The 15,476-nt window shown below is 54.9% G+C and overlaps 1 protein-coding gene and 1 long non-coding RNA gene across 4 annotated transcripts in view; one reads left to right on the plus strand and one right to left on the minus strand.

Moving 5' to 3' along the window:
* Positions 1 to 543: 543 nt before the first annotated feature.
* On the minus strand, positions 544 to 4,063 carry LOC125167547 (uncharacterized). Its single transcript, XR_007152819.1, has 2 exons — positions 3,888 to 4,063; positions 544 to 1,430 (listed from the first exon to the last, which is right to left on the minus strand). It is a non-coding gene; the product is annotated as an uncharacterized LOC125167547 (long non-coding RNA).
* The window catches only part of ANP32A (acidic nuclear phosphoprotein 32 family member A), a 39,940-nt gene continuing 25,852 nt past the window's right edge, over positions 1,389 to 15,476 (plus strand). Inside the window, exons 1-2 of one of the 3 annotated variants that reach the window (XM_047861805.1) lie at positions 4,124 to 4,186; positions 14,246 to 14,429. In XM_047861805.1, coding sequence (XP_047717761.1) covers positions 14,311 to 14,429 — 119 coding nt within the window. In that variant the 5' untranslated portion in view covers positions 4,124 to 4,186; positions 14,246 to 14,310. Of the gene's footprint in view, positions 1,507 to 4,123; positions 4,187 to 12,959; positions 12,982 to 14,245; positions 14,430 to 15,476 lie in introns of those variants that run through there. The other 2 variants (XM_047861804.1, XM_047861806.1) reach the window with 2 other exon arrangements.

Here is a 15,476-nt window from a genome sequence, read left to right on the forward strand (position 1 = left end):
ACAGCCATAGGCAGCCAACCTAGTACATGACAAGGTCCAAGGCCTGGCCATAAGAAGTAGGTAACCCAGTGGGGATGAAGGCTTTAAGGTCTAAAAACTAATGTGATGAACAAAACAGAACAAAACAAAACAAAACAAAAAATAACCCAAAGCAAGCAAACCGTAAAACCTGGAGAAAGTGCTCCAAATAGAGCCTCTTTGGCAACCCAAATTGAACCAAATGAGTCAGGTGGACGATTAGAATAAACTGTGCGCCGTTTCCTTTCACTAGGTCTACAAAGCCCATCAAATTATGTTTGGACCAGAAAACCAGAAGTTATTAGCACCTTCCCTTTTCACTTTTTTTTTTTTTTTAATATTCAGTATATTCAGCAACAACTCTTAATCCATGGTCTCCATTCATTTATTGGCTGAACAAGATCCTGGGTGCCTCTTGGTGATCGCTCCTTCCAGGCTGACCTTACATGACAGCAAATTGAAAGGCCCCTCCGTAGAGAGGGTCAAGACCGCGAGGAAAGTCATCCAAAGGTGGACGCATCTTGCTTTCATTTACTTGTTTATTAGAGGGGCGGCGATGGCCGCGGCTGGACGAGGACGAGGCGGGAGGCGAAGGGGCGCGCGGGCTGTGAGCCGCAGCCGGGGGGGGGTGGGAACCCGCGGAGGGGGTGGAGGGCAGCAGCCACGCTCCACCGCGCGGCCCTCCGGACCCAGAAAATGACCAGCCCCTCCTCCCACTGCACCCTTGACCCCTCCCCCCTCTTTCCAGGCCTTTCATCAGCCCGCCCGCGGGGCAGCCCGCGGCCCCGAGACCTCGCGCCGGACGTCCACCTCTTTCACCAACCCGCTCCAGCGAGGCGGGCAGGCCCAGGGCGTCCCCGCGAAGCCCTCGGCCCTGCGAGGATCCCGACCCCGACCCCTCCGGCCGCGCCCCTCCCCCTCGAGTAACGCACCTGCGGCCCCGCCCCCGGCCAAACGCTGAGGCGGCGGCGGCGGGCTGGCGAGGCCGAGCGGCTAGGCTCTCGAGGCGCAGTCACCTTCCCTTCCCCCGCCATTCTGCCCACCCCCCTAGCTCAGCCACCAAGCAGCCGCCGCGCTCCTCAGCCGCCCCGAAATCTAAAGGGGTCCGTCTCCGGCACCACAACCAAATGGCTGAGCCTCCCTGGCCGGCTGCGCAGCCCGCCCATTGGTCCCTTCCCCCCCCGCCGCTGCCACCATTGGCTGTTGCCCGGAGACCCTCGGCGGCGATTGGCTCCAGCTGTTGCCGCTCATCCGCCGGCCCGCAGGTCCCGCCTCCACCGTGATCAGGTTAGTGTGCGCCGCGGGTGCTGGGGGCTCGAGAACCGAGCGGAGCTGGTTGAGCCTTCAAAGTCCTAAAACGCGCGGCCGTGGGTTCGGGGTTTATTGATTGAATTCCGCCGGCGCGGGAGCCTCTGCAGAGAGAGAGCGCGAGAGATGGAAATGGACAAACGGATTCATTTAGAGCTGCGGAACAGGACGCCCTCTGATGTGAGCATTTGCCAAAAATATCTCTGTCGGTCCATTCTCCTACTTTGTGTGTGTGTGCGCGTTGGGGGGAGGCACTTTTTTTTGAGGGGGGGGCGCCCGGGAGGTGTGGGTTTCGGGGTCGGACTGCAAATGAATTGCAAGGTTGGGGGGTTGCAATGCCATCCGAGCATGTTCCGGCTGCCGCCGCCGCTGCCCTTGGTGTGTGACTACCTGTGCGTGTGCTCCCGCGTGTGCGAGTGTGGGTGCGAGAGTGTGCGTGCGAGTGTGCACCCACCGGGGGCCAGCGGGCGCACGCGTTTGGGTCGGAGAGAATGAGGCAAAATAACCCTCTGAGCTCGCTGCTCCCTTGACTCCGTCTGGGGGAAAGATTAACGAGGCAGAGGAGGAGGGGGGCTGCCTCCTGGATTTAACAACAAAAAAAGGGGGTTTTATATTTTATAAATGAATCCCCCCTTCCGCCCCCCTCCCGCGCCTTCCCCCTCCCTTTCTCTCTCTCTCTCTCGCTCGCACACACACAATAAGTTTTGGGCTTCGCGAGTCCGGTTTAGTTTCTGATAAATGTGGGCCGAGGCCCCCGGGGAGAGCGCGTGGGGAGGGGGCTGCAGCGGAGTTGGGAATGGCTCGAGTTTAAAGTGCGTCTTCATTTCTTTGCAGTGATGAGGCGAGAGACGGGGGAGCCATATTTGTAACTTTGTAGTGTTCGTGAACGCGCCCTTTCTCTCCCTCCCTCCCTTTCTCTGCCTCCCTTCCTCTCCTCCTCTTTCTCCCTCACTCTTTCCACCCCACCTTCGGGCCAGATGCTGATGTTTCTTCCTTTCCTTCCGAAGGGAGGATAAATTGGAAGGGGGGAGGGATTTTCGAACGTGCTAAGGCACAGATAATCCCCGCGCCTCCCCACCTCGAGCGATCGCTATTGCAAGTTACCCAAAGGCTACGTCCCGGTCCCCCCTCGCCCCTGCTCCTTCCGGCCTCGCTGAGATGCCAGCCTTTGAGCCCTGGCGCCCCCCGGCCAGGCTTTCTCCGGGGTGGGCTCCTCGGCAGCCATTCGGCGCCTGGTTAATAAATGGGCACGGGAAACTTTGTCAGGACGCGAGCTGCCCAGACCTGGTGCCCGTGGTGGGTATTGGCCGGGTCCAGATTTATGCGGGCATAGGAAACACGCAGCTCCGGGATGGGAGTTTGCCTTCTGGTCGCCGTTATTGATTGGGCAGCGGCGGGAGTACGGCCGGAGGAAACTTACACGGATGGGAACTGGGAGGCTCGGGCGAAAGCCCACCCCCAAGGAGGGGGAAGGTGAGGGTGGGTTACTCGAACGCTCGTTTGTATTTCTGGCTCCCTCTCGCTTTCAAACAGTGTTTTATGTGAGTTGGCGGCTCAGCGGAGACCCCGGCTCTGGGGCGGAGACCCTGGCCAGCTCCTCTCGCGGCCCCTTCCGAGACCCGGGCAGCGCGGGCCGGAGGACCCCCCTCCAGCCTCGGTGGCCAGGGTTCCACAGAGTTGGAAGTTTGGGTAGCACGGTGCGCTGACCTGTCGCCCCTTCAGCCCGTTAAAACCCGAATCCCTGGCGAAGGCAGGCCTTGCTTCCTCTTTTCTCTAGTTCCTCCCCCAAACCTGAGTGAGACTTTTGAAAACAAGATCCTTTTTGTGCCCCCCCCCCCCACCATAACGCAGCTGTGGACTGTAGACGTGCAGTGCCTTATGGCGCGCAGGGCGGGGAGGGGGTGGCGGAGGGAGGGGAGGGGGTGCCCGCCGAGAAGGCAGGAGTTTCCGCGAACAATTTGCCGGCGGTTTGCCTTTCTCTGGCCGGTTTCATCCCCGCTTAGACCCCGAGCCGGAGGATTTGGGGGCTGGGTGTGGTGATGGGGGAGGGGGCCGGAGCCGCGGTCTTCCCGCGTACTTTCCGGAAGCCCCCCGTGCGGAGGGGGAAGGGCGCGCAGTGGGGGGCCGGGGTCGTGGCGGGTGGGTGTGGAGGCGCGGTTCGCCAGGCCGGCCCCAGCCACCCGGCCGGCCAACTGGGAGCGAGATCGAAAGCGGGTCGAACCGGCTCTTTAAACTTCCCCGAGTGTGTGCTGGGGGAGGGGAGCGCGCCGCGCCGAACTGGGAGCGATTTCTCACGCTTCGCCCCCTCGCCTCCGAGTCTCCCTGCCCACTCGCCTGCCCCCTGCCTCGAGGCGGGGTGGGGCGCGGGTGGGGATGGAGGGGGCACTTTCTGCACATTTGGGGAGGAGGGGGAGCGAGAAAGCTTGCTAATGAGGGACAAAAGGGGTGGGGGAGGAGGAACTATTTTTTTGTAAACGTTCTTAAGACAAATAGCTCTCGGAGAGCGCCCCCTGCGCCCCTCCCCGCCGCGCTCCCCCCCCCGGGGGCCCCCACATACCCACCTTCGGAGCCTCTCCCAACTCGGATCCGGGGGCTGGTGGCCACGCCGCGACGCCGAAATAGGACGAGCAGCCATGTTTCCCGGGTCTCGCGCGGCCCGCCCCGCCCCTCCCCCATGGCGCGGCCGGCGCCGAGCGCGGGGCTGCGAGTGCGGGCGCCGGGCTCCATGCGGCGCGGGGCGCGGGCCGGCGGGCGGGCTGGCGCCGGGGCGGCCGGGCCTCGTGCGCACGGGCCGGGCGCGGGCGCGCGGGGCCGGCCCCGGGCGGGCCTCCTGGCTTCCCCCGCTGCTTTGGAGCTCGAGGTGTTGTGTTATTATTTTTATTTTTGCAAAGGCCAGGCCCGCCGGAGGCCGAGCCCGAAGGGCGCCGACGCGTTATTGGGGGGCAGGGGCGGCCGCCGGGGCCCTGCTCGCCTGTGGCACGACTGCCGGGCGCCGGGCTGCCATTTTGTCACTGTGGCTGTTGTCGCTGTGTATGTGGGGGGGGGGGGGGGGATGGTGGGGGTGGTGTGCGGAGTCTTGCGCCATCGCCCCGACGGCCCCGGACGTGGAGGCAGCAGGGGAAGCCGGCTCCGGGGACCCCCGGTCGTGCTGTGGGCCCCGATGGGGTTTTCTTCCCCGAGACAACGGCCTGAGGCTTGGCTGGAGCGTCGCGGCGGCGGTCGCCCAGGGAGGGCGACGATCCTCCCCGCAAGTGCTCCCCCCACCCCCCATCGCTCTCCCTACCTCCCCCACCCCCTCTTCTTTCCAGTGTTTCGCCCTTCCTCCTGCTGGCGTTTTCAGACGTAGTTAAATGTGGCCCTAAAGACGTACTGGCCGCCCGGGTGTTGGCTCTTTCGGAGAAACTGATAGGAGGGTCGGGGGAGAAATTAAACATGAGGTTTCTTTTTCGGGAGGGGGGCGCGCGCGACTCCAGCGGCCCTGACTGGAGCCAAGGACAGCAGCCGCTTACCCGGGAGGGACAAGTTGTCGATGTGTTGGGGAAACGCCCTCCGGGGCTGGGCTCTCCGGGAAGGTAGGTCGCGCCCCGTGTTTCAGGTGGGTGTTACAGCGCCCTGCAGTCTGCGAGGGGAGGCCCCCCCCTCCACCCCAGTTTTCCACTGCCCCTCCCCCTTTTATTTTTGCCCTGGGGAAGGCAGTTCACGGTAGTAACCCTAAACCGAAAAGAGAAGGGAATAAGGTTTGCTTTTTTAAAAAGTAAGCGATGTCTTTCTGCCGACCGCCTTTCTGCGTCACGTCTCTGGCTTCTCTCCGGGACTTTTTAAAAGCCGATGTCAGTGCTGGTTAAGCACCTCTCTGGTTAAACTCTGGTGTCTGCGTGAGACTAGCTTTGATGGCAGTGCCTGGCAAAGGCAGCCCAGGAAGCCAGGTTTAACTTTGACCTTTGGAATACGTCGCATGATGTTTTCCAGACTACTGCCTAATTGGGTTCATGTAGCCTGCTATTAACTCCAGTTTATGCAAGCCAACCAAGGATCCACAGGCAGAAAATTGAGCTGGGGCTCCGGATGGTCATGGTCAGTGATGTTTTGTTCCTGGATTGCTGCTGCTGGTGGTAGTTTTGAGTCTGGGGGCTCCATAGTGAAGGTGGGTTTTGGAGCTGCACAGACCTCTGCGTTTGAATTCTTCTGGCCAAAAAGAGGTAGGGTAAGTTAACCTGTCCCTGTGATCTTGGGCAGGTAACCTAACCTCCTCTTTAAACCTTCATTTCCTCATCTTTACAAGGGGACTAGTGAGCTGGTCTAATGAGTAAGTGACAAAAGTGGCTTGTTCTGGCCGTCAGGTGCCCAATATGCGATAGTGTTGGTCTTGGAGAGATAATAGAGCACAACTCTGAGCTTCTCTGCAGTTCTGGACAACAACAACCACCACGACAACAATAATAATAGCGAATGCTTACACAGCACCATGCTGTGCCGGCACAATTCTAAGTGGATTATACAGATCAATTAATCTAGTCCCCACAGCAGCACTGTGAGGTGTAGGTACTGTTATTATCCTCATATTACACACAGGGAAATTGAGGCATAGAGAGCTTATCACAGCCAGTCTGCATATTCATCATCTTACTCTCTGTTCCATCTCCTGAAGCACCTTTTTATTTTTTATTTTTTTTGATCAGACACTAAGGGGAGAGCTTTTTCTTCTCTGGTTTTAAAATAGTGCCACCTCATGAGAGATTGAGTTTCCTGTCATTTAAGGTATTGAAATGAACCCTGGACGGCCTCCTGCTTGAAGATACTGAGGTGGGTGGTCAGGACCTGGGGGCTCTGAATTGTCATTTTAAGGAGGGAAGCCATACACTTTCCGAGTTTGGTTCAGAACATCACATCTGTTTAGGCTGAAATAAGTCTGTCCTTTTAGATGTTGGGGTACACATTTTAGTAATGAGAAGACTCTTAGGCAGTGGTTTGTATGGGATCCTGCATGGAATGCATTTTCTGTCTTTATTTGTCACCATCTGCATCCAAAAAACTGAAGAGAATTGGCATGTCCTCTTACCTAAGATGTGGTATACTAGTAACAATTCATGGATCATCTCACTGAACTCTCCTAACGACTAATTAAGGGTAGGCAAAGCTGTGTGACATCCTCCATGTTGTGAGGGTGGTCATGGTATGCAACAGAGTTGGGTTCTCCTCCTACTGTAAAACCAGAGGCCTCTTTGGTTGGAAATTAGGGACTTTGAGAGTTGTGTAGTCCATCACGTCCCAAACATGGCCCATCCATCATCAGAATCACCTAGGGAGCATGTAAAATGCAGATTCCTGGCACCCCTAGATGTTGGTTTAGCACAAGTGCTGTCAAATTCAGGGTCAGCTGCCTGTTTTGGTATCATGAGCTAAGAATAATCTGTACATAGAAATACTGCAATCAGTTTGATGATGTGGAACGCTTAACTTTGAATTCCAATTATGTGAAATGTTATCCCCGCCCCCAGAAGAATTCCACTTGTCTCGTTAGACCATCATTACCCTGACCATCAAATACCCCGAGTTGTATTTATTACAGATCTTAAGTTTCATCAATAAAAGAATTGTGGAAATTTGTTTTCTGTCATTATAAAAGTGCCTGTGTTGTATTGTTAGTTTTGCCCCTAGGTAAAGTTTACTACCTGGCCCTTTACAGAGAAAGCTTGGTGATCCCTTTCTTAGTTGGGGGAAGAGAGGGCTGGGATCTGGATTTTTTTATTTTATTGTTTTTAATTCTTAAATTTTTTATTAAGCATGTGGCAGACCATTCATTTGGGTGGTGCTTTAGGAGTGTTTCCAAGTTCTTTTGTGTGTGCCCTTTAACTAGTTGATGCCTAGTGGAAATTGGCTTTGATCCAAGAACCTCCATCAGAAGAGAAATTGTCCTCATTACCAGTTCAGAATTGAGTGCCCCTTCTATCTAGAAGTTCTTCTGTGTAACCAACTAAAATTCTTCAGCTTGCATACTCCATATTTCAAAAGGGTGTTGTGTATCTTGTAGTTCTATGGTTACTCTTCAATTTCAAATGTCTTCTCGGAGCTTTGAGGCCTGCAGAAGGTGCAGCAGCTGTGTCCTCCATGGCTGACATCAGACCCTCAGAACACAGATCATTGAAAGCCACAGATAATCCTGAAATCTCTGGTCCTGCCCTGCTGCTCTCCCACCATGCATGTTTCTTGGGGAACACACCCTCAACAAAGTGGCTTTGAGTTTCAGAGCCTTCTTCCTACCTCTAGCCACTTGTGCCCGAGCTAACGAGCAGAGGGAACAAGAATAAGACTGGCCAGGCTGAGGGGAGGAGGAGATAAATCCAAGGGGAAGAATCCCAGTCCCCACAACTTTGGCGTATGCTTTAAGGACAGCGGACTGCAGACCCAGGTCCCTGTCTTGGCTGCTTTTGCACCACCAGCCTTTCAAGGTGACTTATGCTAGACTTACACAATCCTTTTTATTTGTAATACAGGCACCTAACTGAGCTTTGGGGGCTGGCCATCCCAGAGCCTCCGTCCGAATGAATGATCCCACGTTGAAATAAAAAACTCGGGGACTGTTGGTGACCCTTTATGGATATCGTATTGGCTGCTCATCAGGCGACTCCTCCCCCCTGTGCCTGCCCCCTCTACCTTGGTGTCTCCGCCTGGGAGGGGAGCACAGAGCTTGTTGCTGAGTGGTGAGGAGCCCTGGTCACATGAGCTTGGTTGGCCCAGTTGTTTGGCCTGAGTTCTGAGACGAAAAGGAGGCTCATTACTCTGCTGTCCAGAGGCGGCCACTCCCTCACAGATGTGTACTGCCGTGTCTCCCCACCCCGTTTTGACCTGCCCACCCCCTGCCCTAGCTAGTTGTCTCGGCTCCTGGGGAAGTGCACTCCACCCATTCCGCATCACCACCGCTTTCCTCCCACAAATACAGAGAAAAAGGGACCCGACTTTGAATCTTAGAATCTTACGTTACATTGAAATACAATTGTACACATGATAAATCCCCAACAATGATGTTTTCATTAAAGAGATGGAGTTGGGCAGGGATGGAGAATTGCGAAGGCACCTGTTACTCAGAACTTGTCATTTAATAAAATTTGTTGAAACAAGATGAGCCAAGCACCCGTGGCCCTGGGCCACCTGCCCGGACGTGGAAACAGCCTCCTTACATAGAACCAGTTGTCCTGATGATATTTGTTAATACAAAGACTGTAAACAAGATAAAATATCTTTGTCCTCCCACACTAGTCCCTGTCTTGTGCCCAGTGAGCCACACCCTGCAACCCCCATACATCCACTCGCATTTATTTTGTTTTAGCCCCACGGCTGCCCTGGGACGCTCATCTATCTTCTCTACCAGAACTTGCCCTAGGCAGCAGATCTAAAAGATCAGCTTACTCCTCCACTATCACTTACCCTAATGTGGATTAAAGTCAAGGCTGTCTTTCCCAGAGATATTTGCGTTTGGAGATTCCGGTTTGGTGAGCAAATTAGCAGAGGGCTATTAAAGACTTGTGTGCTGTTCTCAGTTTTGCTATTATTAACTAACTTGGACAAGTTGCTGGGCTTCTTGGGGCCTCTCTGTCTCCTTCACTCTAAAATGAGAGTATTGAATTGGATTGGTGGCTTTCAAACTTCTTGATCCTAACAGTAAAAATATGTTTTGCACCACTACCCGGTAGGTATATACGTACATATGTTCTACCAACAAATGACAAGACGTTTCCTTACTACATGTAAAACATTTCTGTTCATTAAAAAAAGTGTGCTGGCTTTGACCCATAAATTGATCACGTCACTTGTTATTGTTTGAAAGACATTAAAAGATGAGTGTTAAGCTTCCTTCGCACTCAAATACTTGGTGGTTTGATTTGGGGGAATGAGGGAATGCCATGTGTAGCTTTGTGAACTCCCCTCATTGAGGGTCAATAGTGATTTCTCCAGCTTTTAAGCCAGCTCGAGGGGCACCTGGGTGGCTCAGTCCTTTAATGTCTGACTTCGGCTCAGGTCATGGTCTCAGTGAGTTCGAGCTCCGCGTCGGACTCTGCTGTCAGCACAGAGCCTGCTTCAGATCCTCCTCTTTACCCCCACCCCCTTCCCTGCTTGGGCTCTCTCTCTCTCTCTCTCTCAAAATAAATAAAACTTAAAAAAAAAAAAAAGCCACTTGTCCCTGGGTCCCATGTTCTCCAACTGCACACTCTCTCCTTAGTTCTAGCTCTTTCCCACCCCAAACCTTCTCATGGCATTAAGGAATCCTTATCCTAAATTCCTACCCCCAAGTGGATGCCTTCCAAGGTTCCTGGTTGTGCCAGTGGCCCTCAGCCAAGCCTGTTCCTCCACCCCCTTCTCTCCACGCTCACCACCCAGTGCCTTCCATCCTTCAGGTGCCACACACTGTGCAGGTTGCCTGGGGCCTGGCTTCCACGTTTTCCAGCGTGGAGGAGAGACTTGCAGGGTGAGGAGGGTGCCTTTGGCTTCTGCTCCCACCCAGCCTGCCTGGGGGGTGCATCCTGTCTCCCCTACTTCCAGCCATGGCACTTGGGCAAGCCCCTTCACCTCACAGCGCCTCCCTCCTTTTGTCTCTGTAACGTGATGATGTGATAGTACCTTACCCCACGGTAAGCACTCAGGAAACCAGAACTGTCATTGGCATTATGCTCTGTCCCACTGGAACCGCATAGTTGGCATTCGCTTTAAAAAAAAAAAACAAAAAACAACAAAAAACACCCCATACGTTAACACACATTATATTAAAAAGTAACGTTCGTTTCAGTGAGAAAAGAGGTTAGAAGCTAGAGATTCTTAACTTGGCAGAAGTCTTTTCCCCACGAGCAAGCAATTCAGTAGTAAACGCGTGGCTTCTGGATGTGAGTATAGCTGCACATCTAACTATCATAGAGCAGCCCCAGCCATGGGTCCCAGGTAGTCTGTGCAGAGGGTAAGGTCACCACTCTCTCTCTCCCGGACAGGGCGACGGCACTGTTCCTCACCACCCTCCCAGCCTGCCCCCTTGCTGGCCAGCCCCGCCTTCTTCATGGAAAAGTGACGCCTGGTTTCCCAAGAAATGCCTAGCCGGAATCTGTGCCCCGCTCAGGTGTCCTCGGTGTTTTGCCCTGGGCACCTGTGCCGCTCCTCTCCTTCGGACCTTTTCAGGCTTGTGGTGTTTCTCCCATCTTCCAGCCAGCAGAAAACCTCACTTGATTCTGTGTCACCGTGGCTGCTGCCTAGCTCTGTCTTCCCATTTACAGTCAGACTTCCTGAGTTGTCTAGAACCACCTTCTCCATTCCCTCACTTCTCTCACACCTCAACCCTCCTCCGTCTGCTTTGCTTCCTAAACAGCTCTAAAGAGACAACTTCACTGTCGTCTTCTACATCACTCCTCAGCAGCATTTGCACCCTTGACCTTCATGAAACGGGTTCCCTCCCGCGCTCCCTTTCTCCAGTATGTCTCCTACCGCTCTGGTCACTCCTCGTTTCTAGTGTCCCTTGCCCTCCTCTCTGTGGCCACGAAGCATTTTGCCCGCTCGGGCCTTGGGCCCTCTCGGTCTGCATTCCCTCCACACCATGTGGTGTCCTCCCGCCCTGACAGCTGAAAGGACCGTGCTCGCTCTGTGACTGATGGGTGCGTCCCCGCCCTGGACTCCTGGCTAAGCTCGGGACCCACCCGATGTCTCCACCTGAGTGTCCCCAAATCACCCCACAAGCAAATGCCCAGAAAGAACCCATGACCTCTGTAACCTCCGTCCTCCCCTAGATGCGCCGCGACCTTCTATCCGTCACGAGTCCTGTCTATTCGCAATACATCCTCTACTGCCTGCCAGCTGATGTCCCTGCATCCACAGCCCCCTCGAGCCACGCTTCAGACTTGAGCCAGCATGCTCTCGCCGAAACACGGATGTAATTGTGTCGCCGTGCTTCAGATACGTGGTGTTCTTAGGAGAAGGTTCTGCAGGGACTGGCCACTGGTTGCCCTCATCGTTTCCTTCACCGCCTTGCCAGGGCACTGGCCTCACTCACCGCCTTTATTCCTGCATATCTACTCCAGGCCATAACTGCCACCATCACCGACTTAGCGTCTAATTGTCTCCACCAGCTCCCTCACCCTCCACCCTCCTCAGCTCTGGGTCTGGTTCTTTTGTTATGAAACTCTTACAGAAATTTCCTTCACAGTGCTTCAGTTGGTAATTATACATTCCCGAATGTGAGTGTTTTAATTAGCATCTCTGTCCCCCTGTGTAGCCGCATGATTTCAAGGCCCTGCTTTTGGTACACATCACTGTGTGCTCTCGGAGCACAGCACTGCACTTGGCACATGGTGGGCATTCTAGAAATGAAGGTGAATGAAGAAACCAGGGTCCTTGCATGTTCTTGTCGTTTTCATCGCCTTCTGGAAAGCCAAGCACAAGCCCCTGAAACAAAGCATCAGAAACAATGTAGGGTTTTTTGCCCACCAACCCCCTCCCCTCCAGCTCTCCCCTGGGTGAGTGTGAGCTCTTCCTCTGAGTGGGTGATTCACACTTTCTTAGCGCCCTGTGCTTCTCCGATTTTTCCGGTTTTTACATCTGAACCTCAGCCCTAGTTTGTCTACCTTTTAGTTTAGTGGATTATTCACACACAGCAAAGCAGAACACCAAAAAACTAATAAAACACAAAAGTATTTTTCAAGGTCCAAATAGTTTTTTCCTGCATGTCAGTGGATTGTGTTACGAGACTACTGCTCTACTCTGTGGCTTATTTTATTTTTAATTTGGTCACGAAAGTTCGTGCCATACAAGAAATGCCTGTACCTTACCAAGCACTCTTTCCTTACTCAGAACTTCCCAGCCCTGGTGTGTGATGGGTTAGGGGTGAAGAGCGTTCTTTACCCTTCTTTGACAAGCAGGGAAGGTGCAGGGCTCTGCCTGAGATCCCCAGCAGAGGAAGCATCCGTTGCTCTGTGTTAGTAGGTGCTGTCTGGTTAGGCTGTGTGCACAGACCCACCAAAGTCCTCTCAGGCCATCCTGTAGGGTCCAGCGAAGGCAACCCCCTGGGCTGTTCTGCAGATGTCTTGTGAGGCTCAGACATGTCTGAGGTGAGAGGATTCCATTAGCAGGGTGGGAGTGAGGAGGCTTTCCCCCTAGTTGTCCTCCGGCTGGGAATAAGGAAAAGGCAGGGTTCTGCTGCGGGCTGGAAGAACAGGAATGGAGGGCCAGAGTGAAGTCTGGACGAGAAAGGCCTGTGGTGTCTCTGTGAGCAACATTGTGCTGGGACTCTGCCGTCAGAAGTGTCCAGAAGGTCCAGGTCACTGGATTCTGCTGCGTCCCTCAGAAGTCGGGGGTGGGGGGGGGGGTGGTGAGAGAGAAAGAGAGAGAGAGAGAGAGAGAGAGAGAGAGAGTGTGTGTGTGTGTGCGCGCGCGCGCGTAGGGGGTGGGGTTGAAGCAAGAACCTGTAATAGTAAATTTAAAAGGATTACAGATTTCTTCAGGGGCATGCATCCCGTGGAGGCCCTCATCCCCCATTATGTAACCAACTTTTCTGTAGCTGCTGGCCTCCCCAGCAGGCCCAAATGGCGTGGCTGTGAAGGGAGGGTGAGGGGAGCCCACTTTCACTGACACGGCCTGTGTGCCCAGCATCCAGAATGATGCAGGGAGTTCTGTGAATGCCACGTAAGTATCTGGGTAGCAGCTTGAATTTAGTGAATCCAGTTCCTATGTTCTGGATTGGGGGAAGGGGGGCCGGGGAGGGGGGTGGTACGCGAGCTGGGTGGGGAGTGGGTTGCAGACCAGTGGAATTGTGGTTTCTGTGGTGGGGTTGGGGAGATAGAGCATGGACAGGAGAAAGAATGCATGTGGCTAGAAAGGCAGATTTCAACCCCAGCTGTGTATCAGAACCACCAGGGGAGCATTTTAAGAAATTCCCAGGCTCTACCCAGCTACAGAATCAGTCTCCGAGGGTGGTGCCCAGTCGGTGTATTTTTAGACTGCTCTAAAGGGGGCTCTAAAGCACAGTTGGGAACCGCCACATTGAGGCAGGGTGCAGAACTCCACAGCAGGTAGGAAGAAGTAAAGTAAGTGGAGGTAAAAGACGAGGAAAATGGGGAAGAGGAAAGAGGGGTCCAGAATCCCCCCCGCCGCCGGGGTGCCGGGCTCTGGTCCTTGGCCTGGCCCCCTCACGGGCCTACATTCCGGCTCATCACACTTGCACGTGAACCTGGACCTCACGGGGCTGCTGCTGGAGTGTCGAGTGAGGTTTCTTGAGCAAGACTGCACTTGGCCCTTCTTGATCTCCAGGGGACCTTTATGTAAGGAGGACGGGACCCCAGGGCCAAGCAGTCGGGTGTCTCGGGCAGGGCCCGAGCTGCTGACTCCACTGTTAGAGCACATCCAGCAGGTTTGAGCCTCAGCTACCTCGTCTGTAAAATGGTGACTAACAATAACGCCTGCTTGTTGTCAGGACCGAAAGAAATGTTTGTGCCGGGTGTGGGTCGCGGATAGCCCCTGAAGGCTAGTGGATTCTAACCAGCCCAGGCTTGAAGGAGTGTTTGAACAGGGTTGGGGAGGGGGCAGCCTGTCTGAAGAAGGCCCTTGCTCGGTGTCTGAGCCTGTGTGTGGCCGGAGCAATTTTGGGGAGAGCTGTCTTTGCCTGTCCCAGAAGGAGGCCTCCCCTGGAGCTGCTCAAGCAGGTGGGAGGGGGCTGGAGGAGCCCCGGGCAAGAGACAGCCGGAATGCTTGCTTGCTTGCTTGCTTGCTTGCGAGCTGCAGACACCCCTGCCCCAGGGCCTCCCTCTCCCTGTGGAATAGGGGTGACTGGGCTCTCTGCCTGGCTTCTCTTTTCTGGAGCACTTGCTCTGCCCACAGGTCCTCCTGCCTCTCAACTCCCCTCCTGGCTGCAGGACCCCAGGTGTGCCTCAGTCCGGCCTTTTTCATTCAGACATCTCCCGATGGGCCTCCTCCAGGAAGTCTTCCTCTACTGACCCGGACGAAAGGGTGCGATTCATGTCCCTCCCAGGTGATGTCGAGATGCAGAAGTCCCCAGGACTTCCAGCTGTGCTCTCCTCTGCGCTAATTTCCATGGCACCTCACGTCCACTGTGGCTCAGCTCTCTGTGGGGTCAGGTTCGTGTCTCTTTATTCCCCCTGCCTGAGGGTGGCGTTGAGGGTTTGCAGAGACCTGAGGGTTTGCAGAGACCGGGGCAGCTCCCCTGCAGCTGGGGGCCCCAGGAAGGCTCTGTGATGATGTCATGTGTCTCCAGCCTCCCGCCTAGCTGCCTGTGGGAAGGATCTGTCTGTTCTGGCACAGGGGCCTGTTCCATATGGAGGGCCGGGAATTGGCCATCACAGTCACCCGGGGCATTCCTGCCACTTCTGCCTGTCTCCTTTTCCCTACGGAGATTCGGGTGCACCCTGGGTGCAGCCTGGGAAGGGTGGGCAGGCATGCACTTTGGTACAGCTCCTCAGCTTTGTCTGGAAGGCTTGGAGAATCCTCTCTGCAGAGGTTGGCCTGCCGCCATGATGAGTGGCTGTGCTCCTAGCCCCCGTCTAGTTTGCGGCTCTGTTGCAGATGTGCCTGTGTAGAGCTGGTGTGTCTGTCCTTTTAGGTGCGCTCTGTGAGTCTCGGGAGGCTTCTCCCAGAGCAGGGCCCTCCCTCTAGGGCTGCTGTTCTGGGTGGAGGTGGAGGAGCTGCGGTCGTGGCAGCAGAAGTGGAATGCTCTCCTCTTAACAGTGAAGGAGTACGTGGTTCAGGGCAGGCATTTGGCCTCTGTAGGCACTTGGGAACCTTCCCTCAGTCCCAGCGGCCAGTGTGGTCACTGCCAGGAGTGGCCACAGGGGAGTGTCTAAAGTGGAAGTGCAGATGCATCTCTGAGTTTGACCAGGGGCCATAGACTCCAGCAAGGTCGGGATCCTGGTCTGCAAGGTGCCCACCGTACTGGCAAACCAGACTCGTCTCGGGCAGATGCTTCGTTAGTAGCCCTGGGAGGCTTATGACGGCCCCAGATGTCTCTGGTGATAAACAGCACTTGGCCGGCTAGCGTCTGATGTTCACCAGAGTTATGAGGGTGATTTCTGCAGATAGCAAATACTGTGGAGGGGTCATTCAATGCATCAATTTCACATATTGATTGAATGACCACTGTGCACCGGGTAGGCATTCTGCATGATGCA

This window comes from Prionailurus viverrinus, chromosome B3 (assembly GCF_022837055.1).
Source record: "Prionailurus viverrinus isolate Anna chromosome B3, UM_Priviv_1.0, whole genome shotgun sequence".
NCBI lineage: Eukaryota > Metazoa > Chordata > Mammalia > Carnivora > Felidae > Prionailurus > Prionailurus viverrinus.